Genomic DNA, 19,939 nt, shown 5'->3' on the forward strand with positions numbered 1-19,939 from the left:
TCTTCATCCCAGCGGGAATACGGCAGCATCTCTGGCGCGGGGCATGGATCCACTGCTGATGGCTCCGGGGTCAGCTCCTCAGCTTCCTGGCCTCCTCTCCCCCTTAGTTCTTCGGAGCACTCCTGTTGTGGCAGCGCCGGGGATGGGTGGTCATCAGCAGGCCCGGGCGGGGGACTCTTTGGCGTGGTTGCTGCAGAGGTCGCCTTGGGGGTGTGCGGAGGGAGCAGATACCGATCCACCATCTCCTGTGGGAACTGGGCCTCTAGGTCAGCCTTCAGCTTCCAGTATTCGGGGTCCTCTCCTATCAGGGACTTCCTAGCAGGGACTTCCTTAGACTGGGGAGCGGTGTCTGCTCTGGCCTTGCAGGCCGGGGTAAACAGTGGTACATTCTTGTCTTGGCGGGCCGCGCCTGACATGGCGGCGGCCTGGTCTTGGCGGGCCGCGCCCTGCATGGCGGCGGCCTGGTCTTGGCGGGCCGCGCCCTGCATGGCGGCGGCCTGGATCAGCGTTGCAGTTGCAATCAGGGTCGCAGCTGGAGTCTTAGCGGGCGTCGCTACTGTGGCCGGTTCTTGGCGGGCCGGGCAGGGCATCGCCGCGGCGGCCTGAATTGGCGTCGCAGCCGCGATGGGATCTGTGCAGGCTGGGCTGGGCGTCGCTGCAGCGATCGGAGCTTGGCGGGCCGCACCTGGCGTGGCTGCGGCCTGGTTCAGCACCTCGCCTGCGGCGTGGATGAGCGTCGCTGCTGCGGTGGGGTCTTGGCGGGCCGGGCCTAGCAAGGCGGCGGCCTGGGTCAGCGTCACACCCGCGGCATGGATGAGGGTCGCGGTGGCAGCCGGATCTTTGCGGGCCGGGCAAGGCATCGCTGCGGCGGCCTGGGCTTGGCGGGCCGGGCAGGGCATCGCTGCTGCGGCCTGGTCCAGCGTCGCCGCGCCGGGCGCCTCTTCAGAGACCGCGGGCGTGGCAGCAGGGGTCGGGGCACTCGCGCTGGCAGGGGCAACACTGGACTCACCCATCGGTGGTATCATCGGGGTCTGAGTCGTCGCCGTCCGGTCTGGCACTCGTTGTGCGGTTCCCCTCTCATAGGCCTGAACCGCTGCAGCCATCTCCAGAAGCTCCGTGCGTTCCTCTCTGATCTGCTCCACGACCCGGGTCTCCAGTCGGTCGCAGAACTGGGCAAGCTCCCGATACCACCAGGCAGCGGAGCCTGGTTCTGGGTTTCTGCGTTCAGACGCCATTTCCTCTGCGCCTTCTTCTGCACGATTTCCCAGCAGTGGACTCGTCGCTGCCTCAAGTTGCAGGCTCTTCAGTTTCTGCTCTGCCTCTTCCAGCAGCAGGCTTATGGCTCCCTTTCTGTCCCGACGTCTCTGAACGCCTCCGCTCTCTTCACTTGCAAGGTCAGGACTCTGCAGGGGATCTCTGGGTAGCCACACCTCTTCGTGGGCGGTAACTTCTCCCAGCGCGGGCTGCTGTTGTTTTTCAGCGCGCTTTTCATGGTGGCAATATGGCGGCGCTTCCAATTTTCCAAGCGGACCGCCCAGGCACATGGTCACCTGTCTGAACAGGTCTAGTCCTTATCCTGTTCGTGACGCCAGATGTGAAGCCCCACAAGTGCAGTGTCGGTGCATTACCTTCAGGGACTCCACTCAGCTGGATCTTGTCACAGGTAGGAGATCTTCTTTTAGGATTGTCGTGACGCCACTCTCAGAATTGCGGTCAGTGGGGACCGCCACTGCAGATTGAGGGATGCCTGGGGCTGATGGTGGGTGCAGCCAGTTGTAATAGCCTCCTGAGAGTGAGGCAAGCCCCAGGGCCCTGTGTAGGTGTGTAGAACCACAAGGCGCAGAATAACTCCACACAAGCAGAATGTCTTTCAGGGGTTTTACTCACAGAAGGTGGCAGAGTGAGTAACCCGGGCGTAGCTGGGATGAACCAGGCTGGAACCAGGTGTCCTTCAGGCTGACTGATGAGGGTGGCTACCGACTCGCCTTCCTTAGCCCTTCTGTGGTTTGTGGTAACCCTGACTTTTAGTCCCTATGGGGGTCACCCAGGGAAGTAGCTGCTCCCCTCGTTTGTTTGCCGTTTGCTTGTCGCCTGGACCAGATCACTCCAGCTGCTTGCCTCCTGTGAACTATGGGCCCTAACTGTGGCTACGTGGCTGCGGCCTTTGGGGTGTTGTGGCGTGGGCTTTGAGGGCCCCACACCGGCAGGTTTAGCAAGGAAAGGTGGATCTATCCCCGCACCGGGATCTGCCGCCCGTTTGGGCCTGGTACTCCCTGACAGTCTCCGTACTTTCCACTACGCTGCTCTCTCTCCAGCTGTGTGTGGGGTTCGGGCAGCACTACCAGGTGACCGTTCTCCCCCGTCGGTAGTCACTGCGCGGACGCTGTTAGACTGCAACAGCTCCAGGGTCTGCTTCTGCTCTTCCTGAGCTGCACACTAAACTGGCTCACTCGTGGGACCTGCACTGCTGCTCCTGTCTGAGCTCCACTTCCATGCTCCTCACTCCTCCACACTCTGCTTCAGACTGTTTACTCCTCCTTCTCTTTTCCCCTTGTGCCTGCCTACGCCACCTAGCAACCAGGCTCTCTACCACACCCCTTGATTGGAGATGGAGGCTTCGCCCCCTCCACTCCTCAAGTGGAGGTGAAGGCTTTGCCCCCTCCTGGGATCCCCAGGGGTCCTCTCAAAGGTACATGGGTGAGACCTGATCACTATGCGCCTGTGTAGTCACACCTCGGTCAGCCTTCTGGATTACCTGTTTGTACTGTCCCCAGCATGGGTGCAGTACTCAGTGGTGCCTGACCAGGTCAGGGGCGCCACATATACTTATAAAACAATTGTGATCTTTACAGGGACAAAGCATTGGGAGGATAAACTATAAATCCCCAGTGTTTGTATACATGAGTCCAGTGGGCGGTCCTAGTCAGTGACTGACAACTATATCAGCATACTTAGGCAGGCTTTGCACGTTGCGACATCGCAAGCCGATGCTGCGATGTCGTACGCGATAGTCCCCGCCCCCGTCGCAGGTACGATATCGTGTGATAGCTGGCGTAGCGAAAATTATCGCTATGCCAACTTCACACGCACTCACCTGCCCTGCGACCGTCGCTCTGGCTGGCGACCCGCCTCCTTCCTAAGGGGGCGGGTTGTGCGGCATCATAGCGACGTCACACGGCAGGCGGCCAATAGCGGCGGAGGGGCGGAGATGAGTAGGATGGAAACATCCGCCCAGCTCCTTCCTTCCGCATATCCTACGGAAGCCGCAGTGACGCCGGTAGGAGATGTTCCTCGCTCTTGCGGCTTCACACACAGCGATGTGTGCTGCCACAGGAGCGAGGAACAACATCGGACTGTCGTGTCAGCGTAATTATGGATTACGCCGAAGTTGCACCGATGATACGATTACGACGCTTTTGCGCTCGTAAATCGTATCATCTAGGCTTTACACACTACGATGTCGCATGCGATGCCGGAAGTGCGTCAGTTTCAATTTGACCCCACCGACATCGCACCTGCGATGTCGTAGTGTGCAAAGCCGCCCTTAGTCCTATAGAAAAGATTCTCATTAGTGATGAGTGTGCACTACCATGCTTCGGTGCTCAGGTGGGCCAACTCGTCCACCCCATGGAAGTCCATGGGAAGCTCTATTTTCTGGAAGATTACTCAGAAAAATGCTTGAGTTCCCCCATTGACTTCCATTTATATTTGAATGCTTGAGTTACCCCCATTGGAGCAACCAATTGCTCGTTACTAGTGATGGGTGAACCTGGACTGTAAAATTCCGGGTCCGCACGGGTAACCTAGTACCCATGCACCGATCCCAGGCCCAGAGTTCTCAGGGAATTCTGAGTAACTATACGAATCCAGCCAACTGAGTAATTAAAAAAAAAAATTAAAAGGAAAAAGAAAAAAATAAGAATAAAGCAAGCACATTATACACTGAGCAGGTGTAACACTACTTCCAGGGCCGCTCATTAACTTCATGCATGTGCACTGCTTCCCCTGACCATTGGCAGTCCTTGCATCTGTGATTGGTTGCAGTCGGACTGCACCCCTACCCTGTGTGACATCGTCTGACTGCTTGGAATCGCACACAGTGTCTGTGTATGTATAGTGGTGTGAAAATAAATTAAGAACAAAATTATGATACCCAACACAGATAAAGCATATGGCTACAGGCTGCAGACCCATCCATGTGCTTATCTTGGCTGCGTATCAAAATAAGAGGAACCGCATGTGGCTTTTTTAAATTAATAATTTTAAAAACCTGCTTGCGGTTCCACTTAATTTTGATACCCAGCCATGATAAAACCGACAGCTGGGGGCTGGTATTCTCAGGCTGGGGAGACCCATGGGTATTGAGCTCCCTCCAGCCTAAAAATAGCAGCCTGCAGACACAAAGAATTGTCGCATCTTCTAGAATGGGACAATCCCGACACTGTACCCAGCTCAGATGCCAGGACTGCCAGTGGGTGGAGGAAGCAGTGCATATGCGTGAGGTTAATGAACAGCTCCAGATGTAGTGTTAGGGGTACTTTGCACGCTGCAACATCGCTAGCCGATGCTAGCGATGCCGAGCACGATAGCACCTGCCTCCGTCGCACATGCGATATCTTGTGATAGCTTCTGTAGCGAACATTATCGCTACGGCAGCGTCACACGCACTTACCTGCCCTGCAACGTCACTCTGGCCGGCGACCCGCCTCCTTCCTAAGGGAGTGGGTCGTGCGGCATCACAGCGACGTCACACGGCAGGTGGCCAATAGAAGCGGAGGGGCAGAGATGAGCGGGACGTAAACATCCCGCCCACCTCCTTCCTTCCGCATTGCCAGTGGAGACAGGTAAGGAGATGTTCCTCGCTCCTGCGGCTTCACATGTCGCGGGCGGGGAGGATGCCGTCGCTGCTGCGCTCTCGCTAACTCTCGGGTCCGGCGCTGCTGCGATGGCTACTCGGTGGCTCGAGCGGTGGGCCGGATCCGGGGACTCGAGCGGCGCTCCTCGCCCGTGAGTGAAAGGGGTGGTTGGTTTGGGGAATTTAGTCCGTGACGCCACCCATGAGTCGTGGTGAAGATAGGCACCACCGCTGCTGGTGACGGGGATCTCGGGAGCAATGGTAGGGAGCAGCTGGGATGTTGTTTCCCCCTCCGTGGGTAGGGGTCAGTGGTCCCGGGGCCCGATGATGTGGTGACGGGGAGTGTTCTTCTTTCTGACTACTATGGATTCCCAACGGTAGTCCGCTCCCCGGTGTATGGGTACCGGAGGAGCCCGTTTGCCCGCAGGCGCTGGCCCTTGGGTCTCTAGCCATAGGCGGTAGCTGTATACCCTCACGGTGCGGACGGCTGCCTTCAATCGGGACTTTTGCTGTTGTGAAACCCCCGGGGTTCCAGTCACATTCGGATCTGACTATTGTCGGCGGCTCCAAGCCTGGTCGGGGTCCGATGGCCCTGCCTGTGTGTGCTGGCTTCACTTCGCTCCCCGGTCGGTACCGGCGGGCCAACGCCCGACCCCGGTACTACGGTTCCGTGTTGCTCCACCACTCCTGCAGACGGCCACCACCGTCTGCCAACCTTGCTGTCAGTGCCTGGGCCACAAACCCAGACACCCAAGTGCTCACTCCTCTCACTTCAAACTCCTACACTCATCTGTCACCTTTCCCGCCTCCAGGCCTGTGAACTCCTCGGTGGGTGGAGCCAACCGCTTAGCCCCGCCCCACCTGGTGTGGACATCAGACTATGGAGGGAGGCAACAAGGGTTTTGTGTTTGGCTGGTGTCCCTGTCTAGTGGGGGTGGGGTGTTTGTGTGTTATCTGTGACGACCTGGCTAGGCCAGGGCGCCACACACACAGCGATGTGTGCTGCCGCAGGAACTAGGTGCAACATCGTATTTCCTATTGGTGCGACATTAAGAAAATGGCTGACACTACACAGATCATCGATTTACGACGCTTTTGCGATCGTTTATCGGCGCATCTAGGCTTTACACATTGCGATGTCGTTACCGGCGCCGGATGTGCGGCACTTTCGATTTGACCCCAACGATATCGCAGTAGCGATGTCGCAACGTGCAAAGTACTTCTTACTAATCCCTTATCATCACTGACTAAGACCAGCGAAGTCGATATACTGTATTTATGGCTGACAAATTAGAAAGCGTGAAGCTGAAAATGTTTATATTTTTTTTTTTTTGTTCCTAAATTTCAAATAAAAGTCACCTCTAGATCCCTGTGGATCCTCCAAATATTTACAACCTTCTCCTTATTCTTACAGATTGGAGCATCGTTAATGTCCAGCAATGTTGGAAGTGGTCTCTTCGTTGGGATGGCGGGGTCGGGTGCCGCAGGAGGTTTGGCCGTTGGAGGTTTTGAGTGGAATGTAAGAAAAAATTATTACTTGAAATAAGAATGACAAAGGATTTAAAAAAAAACCAAAAAAACATAAAGAGGATCTGTCATCCTATTTCACAATAAAAGTTGGAAATCATAGGGACCTGATGAAGCTGGTGTACTTATGTTGAAAATCTATGGTAGAACGGCTATAGAATCTTTTTAGAAAAATGTCTTGCCTTTTTATAGAAATATAATATACAGTTAGGTCAGAAATCTTTCGCCAGTGACACAGTTTTCGCGAGTTGGGCTCTGCATGCCACCACATTGGATTTGAAATGAAACCTCTACAACAGAATTCAAGTGCAGATTGTAACATTTAATTTGAAGGTTTGAACAAAAATATCTGATAGAAATTGTAGGAATTGTCACATTTCTTTACAAACACTCCACATTTTAGGAGGTCAAAAGTAATTGGACAAATAAACCAAACCCAAACAAAATATTTTTATTTTCAATATTTTGTTGCGAATCCTTTGGAGGCAATCACTGCCTTAAGTCTGGAACCCATGGACATCACCAAACGCTGGGTTTCCTCCTTCTTAATGCTTTGCCAGGCCTTTACAGCCGCAGCCTTCAGGTCTTGCTTGTTTGTGGGTCTTTCCGTCTTAAGTCTGGATTTGAGCAAGTGAAATGCATGCTCAATTGGGTTAAGATCTGGTGATTGACTTGGCCATTGCAGAATGTTCCACTTTTTTGCACTCATGAACTCCTGGGTAGCTTTGGCTGTATGCTTGGGGTCATTGCCCATCTGTACTATGAAGCGCCGTCCGATCAACTTTGCGGCATTTGGCTGAATCTGGGCTGAAGGTATATCCCTGTACACTTCAGAATTCATCCGGCTACTCTTGTCTGCTGTTATGTCATCAATAAACACAAGTGACCCAGTGCCATTGAAAGCCATGCATGCCCATGCCATCACGTTGCCTCCACCATGTTTTACAGAGGATGTGGTGTGCCTTGGATCATGTGCCGTTCCCTTTCTTCTCCAAACTTTTTTCTTCCCATCATTCTGGTACAGGTTGATCTTGGTCTCATCTGTCCATAGAATACTTTTCCAGAACTGAGCTGGCTTCATGAGGTGTTTTTCAGCAAATGTAACTCTGGCCTGTCTATTTTTGGAATTGATGAATGGTTTGCATCTAGATGTGAACCCTTTGTATTTACTTTCATGGAGTCTTCTCTTTACTGTTGACTTAGAGACAGATACACCTACTTCACTGAGAGTGTTCTGGACTTCAGTTGATGTTGTGAACGGGTTTTTCTTCACCAAAGAAAGTATGCGGCGATCATCCACCACTGCTGTCATCCGTGGACGCCCAGGCCTTTTTGAGTTCCCAAGCTCACCAGTCAATTCCTTTTTTCTCAGAATGTACCCGACTGTTGATTTTGCTACTCCAAGCATGTCTGCTATCTCTCTGATGGATTTTTTCTTTTTTTTCAGCCTCAGGATGTTCTGCTTCACCTCAATTGAGAGTTCCTTAGACCGCATGTTGTCTGGTCACAGCAACAACTTCCAAATGCAAAACCACACACCTGTAATCAACCCCAGACCTTTTAACTACTTCATTGATTACAGGTTAACAAGGGAGACGCCTTCAGAGTTAATTGCAGCCCTTAGAGTCCATTGTCCAATTACTTTTGGTCCCTTGAAAAAGAGGAGGCTATGCATTACAGAGCTATGATTCCTAAACCCTTTCTCCGATTTGGATGTGAAAACTCTCATATTGCAGCTGGGAGTGTGCACTTTCAGCCCATATTATATATAGAATTGTATTTCTGAACATGTTTTTGTAAACAGCTAAAATAACAAAACTTGTGTCACTGTCCAAATATTTCTGGACCTAACTGTAATTAATATTTAATAATATATAATTTTTATAGAAATGCTCAATTTTATGTCCGGATTATAAAGCTATTCTGACTGACTGTGATTTACAAAGTAATAACACCGGCCTCATTGGGTCTAAGAAATTTATGTAATAATCTTTGCAGTTGTAATTGTGAAATCCGGTGACAAATCCACTTTAAATTTCAGATTTCTTTTGCTCGTTTAAGGGGTTATTACAAAGTTCTTTAATGAATAAAATAGCGAAGTGCTTTGGAAAACAAATACATTTGCAAATTCCTTGTAATTAAAAACATTCTCTACAAATGTTTAATTATTTTATTAACAGCTGATTGCAATCGGTCACCATTGTAGTCTAGTAGCAATAGTCAAACCTGGGCAGTGCTTCCAATTTTTGTTGTAATAGAGCTTGTAAGCGCTGCTCTGAAGTTGGATCAGTGGAGGGCCCTTTTTTCCTCCGGATTTGGGCAACTTTGGTGCATTTGCACCTGATATGGCAGAGGTAAAGCTGCATCACAGAGGAGCATTTGAGAGTGCACAGCTCGGCCCAACAGCACAGTCCGAACTGTCAATCAACTGGAGCACACCATCAAAGGAGTAACCCAAAAAATCAGCACTATATGGTTTCCTGTCCAAAAAGTTGAAGAATCATGTGGACTCAGCCACAATCTAATTTGTGAGTTCTCACGTAGGTGGTCAGTCACCGCCAATCATAAATTTAATGGCAAAGGTATTTTAAAGCTATTAGGAAACTCCTTGTGATGTGTAGAGGATGTACATTGTATCCTTCATAGCGCTGTCCTTTTCTACAAGGCATCTTGGGTGCTGGTGGCCCTTGGATGGATCTTCGTACCGGTATATATTGCCTCTGGAGTAGTCACTTTGCCCGAGTTCTTGGAAAAACGTTTTGGTGGTCGCCGGATTCGGATCTACATGTCCGTCCTATCGCTCATCCTCTACATCTTCACTAAAATATCGGTAAGTTTACTGCCAACTGGACCGATCCTTTCATTGGTCAAACTTATTCTTTGCTTTCTCCCAGAATTATGATTGTTATTAGAAATATTAGCAATGATACCATTGCCCCTTTCTTATCCACCATGTGACCTCATCTGACGTTATGATAATCCTGGATCCAAAATCATAAAACGCCAGATACATTTTTTTTGTAAAATTGCTCAGATTAGTACTGACTTTATGCAGATTATCTCTATTGAAAAATCTGAACAAAACTGGATTGTAAAGCGTAAAAATGTTCAACACTATATCTTGTATGGTGCACATGTTTATATTAGGTACCATTTTGGAGGCAAATGCACTCACAATGACTCCTCAGGGGTGTGACCAAAAAATCATATGCTATGGGGAAAATAAACTTACAATGACTCCTCAGGGGTGTGACCAAAAAAATCATATGCTATGGGGAAAATGCACTTACAATGACTCCTCAGGGGTGTGACCAAAAAATCATATGCTATGGGGAAAATGCACTTACAATAACTCCTCAGGGGCATGGCCAAAAATCATATTACCCTCATGGGGCAAATGTACTCACCATAACTCATCAGGGGCATAATCAAACAATCATATCCCATGGGGAAAATGCACTTGCAATGACTCCTCAGAGGCATGATAAAAACAAATCATATTACCCCGTGGGGCAAATGCACTCCCAATGCATAACCTCCTAAGGGGCTTAACCAAAAAGTCTTATACTCCCATTGGGTAAATGCACTCGCAATGACTCCTTAGGGGTGTGACCAAAAATAATATCCCATGGGGCAAATGCACACGCAATGACTCCCCAGGGGCATGGCCTAGAAATCATATTATCCCATTGGGTAAATACACTCACAATGACTCCTCAGGGGCTTAACAAAAAAAAAATCATATTACCCCATGGGGCAAATGCACTCACAATGACTCCTCAGGACCTTAACCAAAAATCATATCCCATGGGGCAAATGCACTTGCAATGACTCCTTAGGGATGTGACCAAAAAAGTCATATATCCAGTGGGGCAAATGCACTCACAATCACTCCTCATGGGCATGACCAAGAAATCATATTATCTCATGGGGCAAATTAACTCACAATGACACCCCAGGGGTGTGTCCAAAAATATTCAATGGGGTAAATCCACGCACAATGACTCCTCAGGGGCGTGTCCAAAATTATTCACTGTGGTAAATGCACGCACAATGACCCCTCAGGGGTGTGTCCAAAAATATTCAATGGGGTAAATCCACGCGCAATGACTCCTCAGGGGCGTGTCCAAAAATACCAATCCAATACTTCACAGCTAGAATATTGATCCAACATCCTAAATCCATTTCACACTGTTCAGAGATTTCCGTTTTGGGAAATCTAGCACCGCATTCTAAACTGAATTGAAAGGCAATTTTTTATTATTTTTTTAATGTGCAGAAGATTGTGCCAGATTTTATTGCCAGAATGTACCACTGCCAATGCCGTTTGGGTGATTCTAGAACCATTTCATTCTTGAACTTAATGAAATACACTTACATAGACTATAAATTAAATAGTCTCCTTTTTATATGCAAGGGAAACTGAGATAAAACATAAGAAATGTTCCAAAAACTCAGCAATGTCTCTCTCCTCCTCACTGTCCTAGTGCATGTTTAGCTGTAAGGAAACTTGCTGCAGCAGGAGCCTCCCCCCAGTCCTCTGTTTGCTATAGGACACACAAACCCCACACCTGTACCATCATATATCCTCTGCAAGTGCAAGGAATTTAGGATGGAGTTCAAACCATAGTTTCCTGTAGGATTTCTGGACTCATGCCCTTGTTTATACGTGTTACTCATTTTTAGGTTTATAGTTTCTTAAAGTTAATGTGTCAGCTGGATTTCACACCGCAAACTATTTATACGCACATGTAGCTCTTCAAAAAGAAGACCAACAATAACTTTACATGGTCAGTCCATTTCCCTGTTACTGAGAAATCAGTATTTTTAGAGATATGCAAATGTGGCTCAAGAGCTATTTGTACATCTGAAGCCTCTGTCACTCCAGTTCTATTCGCTGCTGAGCACTTCTTGCTTGATTGATGTCTCCTTTGCCTGAAGTCTCACACCCCAAAGTATTTATATGCACACGTGGCTCCTTCAAAAATGAGACCAACATTGCCTTTACATGGCCAGTCTGTTTCTCTGTTACTGAGAAATCAGTATTTTTATAGATGTACAAATGTGGCTGACGAGCTATTTGTAGCTCTGAAACTTCTGTCAATCCAGCTCTATTGCCCATCCAACTCCGCCTCCTCCTGCTTGACTGACGGCTCCTTTTTACACAGCATAGATGCTGTCAGTCAAGCAAGAGGAGGTGGAGCTGGGCGGTGAATAGAGCTGGAGTGACAGAGGCTTCAGATCTATAAATAGCTCTTCAGCCTCATTTCCATATCTATAAAAATACTGATTTCTCAGTAACAGAGAAACAGACTGGCCATGTAAAGGCATTGCTGGTCATGTTTTTGAAGGAGCCACCTATGCATATAAATAGTTTGGGGTGTATGACGTCAGGCAAAGGAGCCATTAATCAAGCAGCAGGGAATAGAGCTGGAGTGACAAGAGGCTTCAGATCTACACTTGGCTCTATTCCACGCCCAGCTCCACCTCCTCCTACTTGACTGAGAGGATCTATGTTGTGTGACTTCAAGCAAAGGAGCCATCAGTCAAACAGGAGGAGGTGGAGCTGGACGGGGAACAGAGCTGGAGTGACGGAGGCTTCAGATTTACAGATATATTTTCAGCCTCATTTACATATCAATTCAAAAGTTGATTTCTATGTAACAGACACGCACTGACCATGTAAAGGTATTGCTGGTCTTGTCTTTGATAGCGGTACATGTGCATATGAATAGTTTGCGAGGGGAAATCCTACTGACCGATTTTAATTTAAAGAGACAGTCCACTTCTCTTCTTTCATTTAAAAAATGAACCCAAGATGGTCTTAACATAAAATACAAACTCTCCTGCCAATCCCAGCCATTCCTTTTATACCTATGGCGGCATTTGCCATCAGTTTTCTGACTTCCTCTTCTGGCAGGAAGGCACCATGTGACCACTGATTGACTACATCAGTGATGTCCTGTCTGACCCAGAAGTAATACTCTCTAGAACCTCCATCCAGCTGGGACAGAACGGAACCGCTGCAGCTGATCAGTGGCCTTAGATTGGCTGCAGTAGTCATCTTATGTGACCTGCTGGTAAAGTTAGCCAGGAGACCACCTGAGCATGCCCAGCACCGAAAGAGCATCAGGGTCGAATATATTTTTAATTGTTTTTGTTGATATTAGGACCTCCTTGGATTCAGTTTTGCACTGTATTATTACCTTGATTGATGGCAATATTAATATTTCTTTTTTTTGTTTCAGACAGATATTTATTCTGGAGCTCTCTTCATCCAGGTCTCTCTGGGTTGGAACATTTACCTGTCCACAGTGGTATTACTAGTAGTCACAGCAATTTACACTGTCGCTGGTAACTATCGTCATAATTTATCTTTTCTATATCATTACTGGGTATTTGGTCGGGCTTCATAATTTAATATTTTATTTAGAGGAGCCTCCAGCTACCCGGATATGCCTGTTTGGGTGACGGCACCTTTTAATCAAAAAGAGCATAGTAATGTGCCCCATCCTTGTCTCCTGTAGTAATGTGCCCCATCCTTGTCTCCTGTAGTAATGTGCCCCATCCTTGTCTCCTGTAGTAATGTGCCCCATCCTTGTCTCCTGTAGTAATGTGCCCCATCCTTGTCTCCTGTAGTAATGTGCCCCATCCTTGTCTCCTGTAGTAATGTGCCCCATCCTTGTCTCCTGTAGTAATGTGCCCCATCCTTGTGCCTGTAGTAATGTGCCCTATCCTTGTCTCCTGTAGTAATGTGCCCCATCCTTGTCTCCTGTAGTAATGTGCCCCATCCTTGTCTCCTGTAGTAATGTGCCCCATCCTTGTCTCCTGTAGTAATGTGCTCATCCTTGTCTCCTGTAGTAATGTGCTCATCCTTGTCTCCTGTAGTAATGTGCCCATCCTTATCTCCTGTAGTAATGTGCCCCATCCTTATCTCCTGTAGTAATGTGCCCATCATTGTCTCCTGTAGTAATGTGCCCCATCCTTATCTCCTGTAGTAATGTGCCCCATCCTTATCTCCTGTAGTAATGTGCCCATCATTGTCTCCTGTAGTAATATGCCTCATCCTTGTCTCCTGTAGTAATGTGCCCATCCTTATCTCCTGTAGTAATGTGCCCCATCCTTATCTCCTGTAGTAATGTGCCCCATCCTTGTCTCCTGTAGTAATGTGCCCCATCCTTGTCTCCTGTAGTAATGTGCCCCATCCTTATCTCCTGTAGTAATGTGCCCATCATTGTCTCCTGTAGTAATGTGCCCTATCCTTGTCTGCTGTAGTAATGTGCCCCATCCTTGTCTCCTGTAGTAATGTGCCCCATCCTTGTCTCCTGTAGTAATGTGCCCCATCCTTGTCTCCTGTAGTAATGTGCCCCATCCTTATCTCCTGTAGTAATGTGCCCATCATTGTCTCCTGTAGTAATGTGCCCCATCCTTGTCTCCTGTGGTAATGTGCCCCATCCTTGTCTCCTGTAGTAATGTGCCCCATCCTTGTCCCCTGTAGTATTGTGCCCTATCCTTGTCCCCTGTAGTAATGTGCCCTATCCTTGCGCCCTGTAGTAATGTGCCCATCCTTAAGTAATGTCCTCATATTGGTCCCCTTCTTATCCCCTGTTACACCATTCTTCACATACACACAAAATTCTTCTCACCTAGCCTCCGTTTCCTCGGTGTCCTCTTACCTGCTTCTTGTGGCGCACAGGCACATAGACCCCTCGATGATCTTGGCCAGTGCAGAGGGCATCCGCTGCCGTCAGCGCTTTATTTACTTCAATTGAATGATTTGTGGCCCTGTGTACCGGCTGAGGTCATAGAGGGGTCTATGTGCCTGAGGTCCGAGTTTTAAAGACCCCTAAGCTGGATCATGGCAGAGGGGTGGCAGCGATCAGTGAGCACAGTAACTAACTTGACTCCCTGTCGCCCCTACTGCGGTCTGGCGCCAGGCGCTCTGTGCAATTGTACAGGTCGCAGATAGCTAAAGCCAGCCATGAGTGGGACCTCATTCGAGTATAAGCCCAAGGGGGCTTTTTCAGCATAAAAAAGTGCTGAAAAAGTCGGCTTATACACGAGTATATATGGTATTCCACTTATTAAAAAACACTGCTATTTAAAGAAGCACTCCCATAAATATTTTTGTGCATATAGTATATTGTTGGTGTATTAACATAGTCACCTACCGCCACCTTCTTCAGTATCCAGCGTCGTTCCACTCCTCTTCTCAGTAACATTATTGCAGTTCAGATTCTCCGATCACTCTATGCTCTATGTGTGAGCCGGAAGTCTCTTTTACATTGTAAGTCTATGGAGCCTTTTTTCTGTTGCACCGTAGACTTACATTGTAAAAATCACTTCTGGGACACGTAGAGCACAATGGGATTTGGAGAGTCTGAAAAGTGGCGACGTCACTGAGAAGAGGAGCAAAACGATGCTGGATCCCAGAGAGCATACTGTAGGTGAGTATATAAATGCACTCACTACAGGCAGATATACACAGGTTAATGAAAATAAATATTCAAAAGAAGGCTTCTTTAATTTAAAGGGGGTTGTCCACTACCTTTAAACTAAACCATTCATCCAAATTCATTCACAAGAAATGTAAAAAGTGTATATTGGAGCTTAAAGGGAACCTGCAAACAGGATTTCACCCCCCCTTCCCACCCCAGAAAAGAAAAAACAGTTTATTTCCACATGTGGCTTTTTAAAAAAACAAGTCCAGCAACATGGCTAGTCCCGTTATTGAGAAATCATTATTGGAATTGATTATCCAGTTGAGGCCAAGAGCTATGGTAGATCTGAAGCCTCTGTCACTCCAGCTCTATTCTCTGCCCAGCTCCACCTCCTCCTGCTGCTTAACTGACAGCCTCTCTGCTGTGTGACTTCAGGCAAATAACTCACCAAACTAGAGGAGGCGGCACTGGGTGGGGAATAGAGCTGGAGTGACTTTAATATTACTGCAATATATTAATATCATCAAGCAAGCAATCACTCGATCACATCCCTGATGAGACCAAAAATGTATGTAAATAGTTAAAATTTAATAATAGTGGTGTGAAAAAGTATTTGCCCCCTTCCTTATCTTTTAATCTTTTGCAGGTTTGTCACACCTAAAATGTTTCAGATCACCAAACAAATTAAAATATTAGACAAAGATTACACAAGTTTATAAATGAAGGCCTTTATTTTTAAGGGAAAAAAAATTTGCATCAGGGAGGCATATACTACAGTTATTAGGCATTCACCTTATGGTGGCAGTTTAAGTGATTTAGTGTTACAGTGCATGTATAGGTATGTAACCAGCAGCACTGTTCTATGTGATTTTGCCCCTAAATCTAATAGCTATGTATTTTGTATTTTTCTACTTCCCTGGTTATATGTAAATTGTAGCATCTGGGTACTTATTTGGTCTCTTACAGGATATTTCTGTTTTTTAATATTTATTTTAATTGTATGTAATAAAATTTAAGTTTTTAACATGAACCACTGATGTGTTTCCTAATTGGGGGACAATTTTCTGAGCTGATCTAGTTTATGTTTGAGTGGCATGAATAAATGATCAGGTGGTTGTTGAATAAATTCAATATTGCCATATTCATATGAAGTAGCAGAATAAAATTAACATCGTTTTTATACTGCCATAAAACCTACAAACAATGACAGATTTTATGTTGTTTTTCCTTATTCTCCAAAAGATTAAAAAAAAAATAAATTACGGTACAGTAATGGGTCCTGCAGACGGGCGCATAAAAAATTGTCCAATGAAACTTGGACTATTTTTAATCTTTTTCTAATTGTTATGATATTTTCATCCATGTGCCATCCGTGTGAATGTTTAATTACATCCATTTGAGCTGCAGTGTCCTAAAGAGGTTAAGAAAAAAACTGGCAACCTGTCAAGTGTTGGCTTCTTGTTATCATGGCATAATCACACAAATGCACTTTGTCCAAACTATCAAGATAAACGTTGAAACTTGGACAAACAATCTTTTTATATCACTGACAAGGACTGTGCCGGTTATTCCTGCTCATATTATTGATAAACAAAAATATTGGCTCCAATTCATTATTTACATTTTGTTTTGGGTTTTTTTTCTCTTGTGTTATTGGTTGTCATTTTTGTTCATTAAAATAGATCCCGCGATTCACAAATTTGGTGCAAAGTCAAAACCGAGCTTTTTTTCTCTGCGTCTTGAACTGTTTTGGCGACTTTTGGTTCTAAAAGGGGCACGTTGGTGTCAAGTCACAAAAAAATTGCACCCCAAAAATGGTGTACTCAGATATGCCACTGTCAATGGCTGATAGTGGGATTTAACACGCACAGACACGAAGTGCATCATCGATCCCACTCATTGGCACCCCATCATATGATTGCAGGGCGCCGATGTCTTGTCATGGCAGTCAGGGGTTAGCTGATGACCCCCATACCTGTGAGCACAATCCCCCTGTGAATGCCGGTCCATGGCCACCATTCATAGGAGATCATGATTTCTGCTGTACAGAGTGGTGCTGGTGCTGATGGGCTGCTCTGTAAAGCAGAGGCGATTGGAGGTTCAAGTCCCCTAAGGGAACTATTAAATACAATAAAAAAATGTAAAAAAAAAATAAAGTTTTAAAAAGTGTTAAAAAAATGAAAAAAAACAACAAAAGTTAAAGCACCCCTACTTCTACCCCATTAAAATAAAATAACACACAAATATTTGCCACTGCCGCTTACATGACGAGTCTATGAGGGATACCTCTGTCTTCTTACTTACCCCTTCCCCATTTAACACTATCAGTATTAAATAACCACACAACTACCTCAGTTGGTCAAAAAGGCCACAGCTTTTATTTCAACAAGTGTATATATATATATATATATATATATTTCGCAGATCAACATGCCTCCCCTTTAACAAGCATAGCTGATATATTTATACATTAGATACTAACAAAAACACCGATGGGTCCCTCCCAGAAGCAAGCCAATAATCCCTATGCCCTAGCCGCAACCTAAAACCGGCCCAGAGGACCACCTCGGCCGCTACCAAACCGACCCGAGGTGTGAGGTATTAACGTTCCATCGTTAAATACCCCTCCCCCGAACTTGCAGGACATACGCCCACAAGTTCCCAATTTCTGTACGAAGCCACTCCCCCTGAGTGTCTTCGTACCACCAACCGAGTGTTGGTACTCCAAGCCTCTGGAATCGGACCTATCCCCCCGCTGTGACACACAAATTGTTAACATTCCTCATTTCCTTGTCTTTTTTTTTTTTTTTTTTTTTATAATTAGGGCGGGTGGGTGGGACACCAGGATTTCGGCGCCGACCAGCAAAAGAGGAGGTACCAATTCCACCCTCCTACTATATAACCCCTAACCAGCCAGCCCCCCCTAGTCTGTCCCCCCCAATCACCATTAGTCCCTTATTCTCTATTCCCATAACCCCATAGAATGCACTTCTGCATTCAAACCTCTTAACCCTTTCAGACCCAGTCCCCTCCTACTCGTCATGGGCTTATTCGCTCTTATAGGGCTCTCTGGCCCTTCTGAAATGCTCGATCTATAAAAAAATAATTTGATTGCTAAATGTTGTAATGGAAAAAAAAAATCAAAAAGACAGAATTACCTTTTTTTTTTTTTTTTTTGTTGCCTCAACATTACAATAAAATGCAATTAATGTCAATGGAAACATCGTATCTACCTCAAATTGGTATAATTATATACATCATCTCAATACGCAAAAAATAAGCCACCATACATCCCGAAAAATGAGAACGTCACTGGTTTTGGAAAATAGCACCAAAAGCGAAAAAATGTTCTGACAAATTAATGATTTTTTTTCACCATTTAAAGAAAAACCAAAAACTATATACAGTATGTTTGTTATCTACAGTCATATGTTAAAGTTTGGGCACCCCTATTAATGTTAACCTTTTTTCTTTATAACAATTTGGGTTTTTGCTATTTCAGTTTCATATATCTAATAACTGATGGACTGAGTAATATTTCTGGATTGAAATGAGGTTTATTTTACTAACAGAAAATGTGCAATCCGCATTTAAACTAAATTTGACAGGTGCATAAGTATGGGCACCCTTATCAATTTCTTGTTTTGAACACTCCTAACTACTTTTTACTGACTTACTAAACCTCTAAATTGGTTTTGTAACCTCATTGAGCTTTGAACTTCATAGGCAGGTGTATCCAATCATGAGAAAAGGTATTTAAGGTGGCCACTTGCAAGTTGTTCTCCTATTTGAATCTCCTATGAAGAGTGGCATCATGGGCTCCTCAAAACAACTCTCAAATGAGCTGAAAACAAAGATTCTTCAACATAGTTGTTCAGGGGAAGGATACAAAAAGTTGTCTCCGAGATTTAACATGTCAGTTTCCACTGTGAGGAACATAGTAAGGAAATGGAAGAACACAGGTACAGTTCTTGTTAAGCCCAGAAGTGGCAGGCCGAGAAAAATATCAGAAAGGCAGAGAAGAAGAATGGTGAGAACAGTCAAGGACAGTCCACAGACCACTTCCAAAGACCTGCAGCATCATCTTGCTGCAGATGGTGTCACTGTGCATCGGTCAACAATACAGCGCACATTACAAAAGGAGAAGCTGTATGGGAGAGTGATGTGAAAGAAGCCGTTTCTGCAAGCACGCCACAAACAAAGTCACCTGAGGTATGCAAAAGCGCATTTGGACAAGCCAGTGACATTTTGGAAGAAGGTCCTGTGGACTGATGAAACAAAGATTGAGTTGTTTGGTCATACAAAAAGGCGTTATGCATGGAGGCAAAAAACACGGCATTCCAAGAAAAGCACTTGCTACCCACAGTAAAATTTGGTGGAGGTTCCATCATGCTTTGGGGCTGTGTGGCCAATGCCGGCACCGGGAATCTTGTTAAAGTTGAGGGTCGCTTGGATTCAACTCGGTATCAGCAGATTCTTGACAATAATGTGCAAGAATCAGTGACGAAGTTGAAGTTACGCAGGGGATGGATATTTCAGCAAGACAATGATCCAAAACACCGCTCCAAATCTACTCAGGCATTCATGCAGAGGAACAATTACAATGTTCTGGAATGGCCATCCCAGTCCCCAGACCTGAATATCATTGAACATCTGTGGGATGATGTGAAGCGGCTGTCCATGCTCGGCGACCATCAAACTTACCTGAACTGGAATTGTTTTGTAAACAGGAATGGTCAAATCTACCTTCATCCAGGATCCAGGAACTCATTAAAAGCTACAGGAAGCCACTAGAGGCTGTGATTTCTGCAAAAGGAGGATCTACAAAATATTAATGTCCCTTTTATGTTGAGGTGCCCATACTTTTGCACCGGTCAAATTTTGTTTAAATGCGGATTGCATATTTACTGTTAGTACAATAAACCTCATTTCAATCCAGAAATATTACTCAGTCCATCAGTTATTAGATATATGACACTGAAATAGCAAAAACCCAAATTGTTATAAAGAAAAAAGGTTACATTAATAGGGGTGTCCAAACTTTTTCATATGACTGTACGTACTCATACTGACCTGGGGTATCGTATTGCCAGGTCAGATTTACCATATCTTGAAC

The 19,939-nt window shown here is 46.1% G+C and overlaps 1 protein-coding gene across 1 annotated transcript in view; it reads left to right on the forward strand.

Moving 5' to 3' along the window:
* Positions 1-19,939, forward strand: part of SLC5A9 (solute carrier family 5 member 9) — a 52,830-nt gene that overhangs the window by 11,915 nt on the left and 20,976 nt on the right. Inside the window, exons 4-6 of the mRNA XM_075321203.1 lie at positions 6,270-6,374; positions 9,048-9,212; positions 12,631-12,736. Of these exons, the coding sequence (XP_075177318.1) occupies positions 6,270-6,374; positions 9,048-9,212; positions 12,631-12,736 (376 nt within the window). The remainder of the gene's footprint in view (positions 1-6,269; positions 6,375-9,047; positions 9,213-12,630; positions 12,737-19,939) is intronic.

The sequence above is a fragment of the Anomaloglossus baeobatrachus genome, chromosome 8 (assembly GCF_048569485.1).
Source record: "Anomaloglossus baeobatrachus isolate aAnoBae1 chromosome 8, aAnoBae1.hap1, whole genome shotgun sequence".
NCBI lineage: Eukaryota > Metazoa > Chordata > Amphibia > Anura > Aromobatidae > Anomaloglossus > Anomaloglossus baeobatrachus.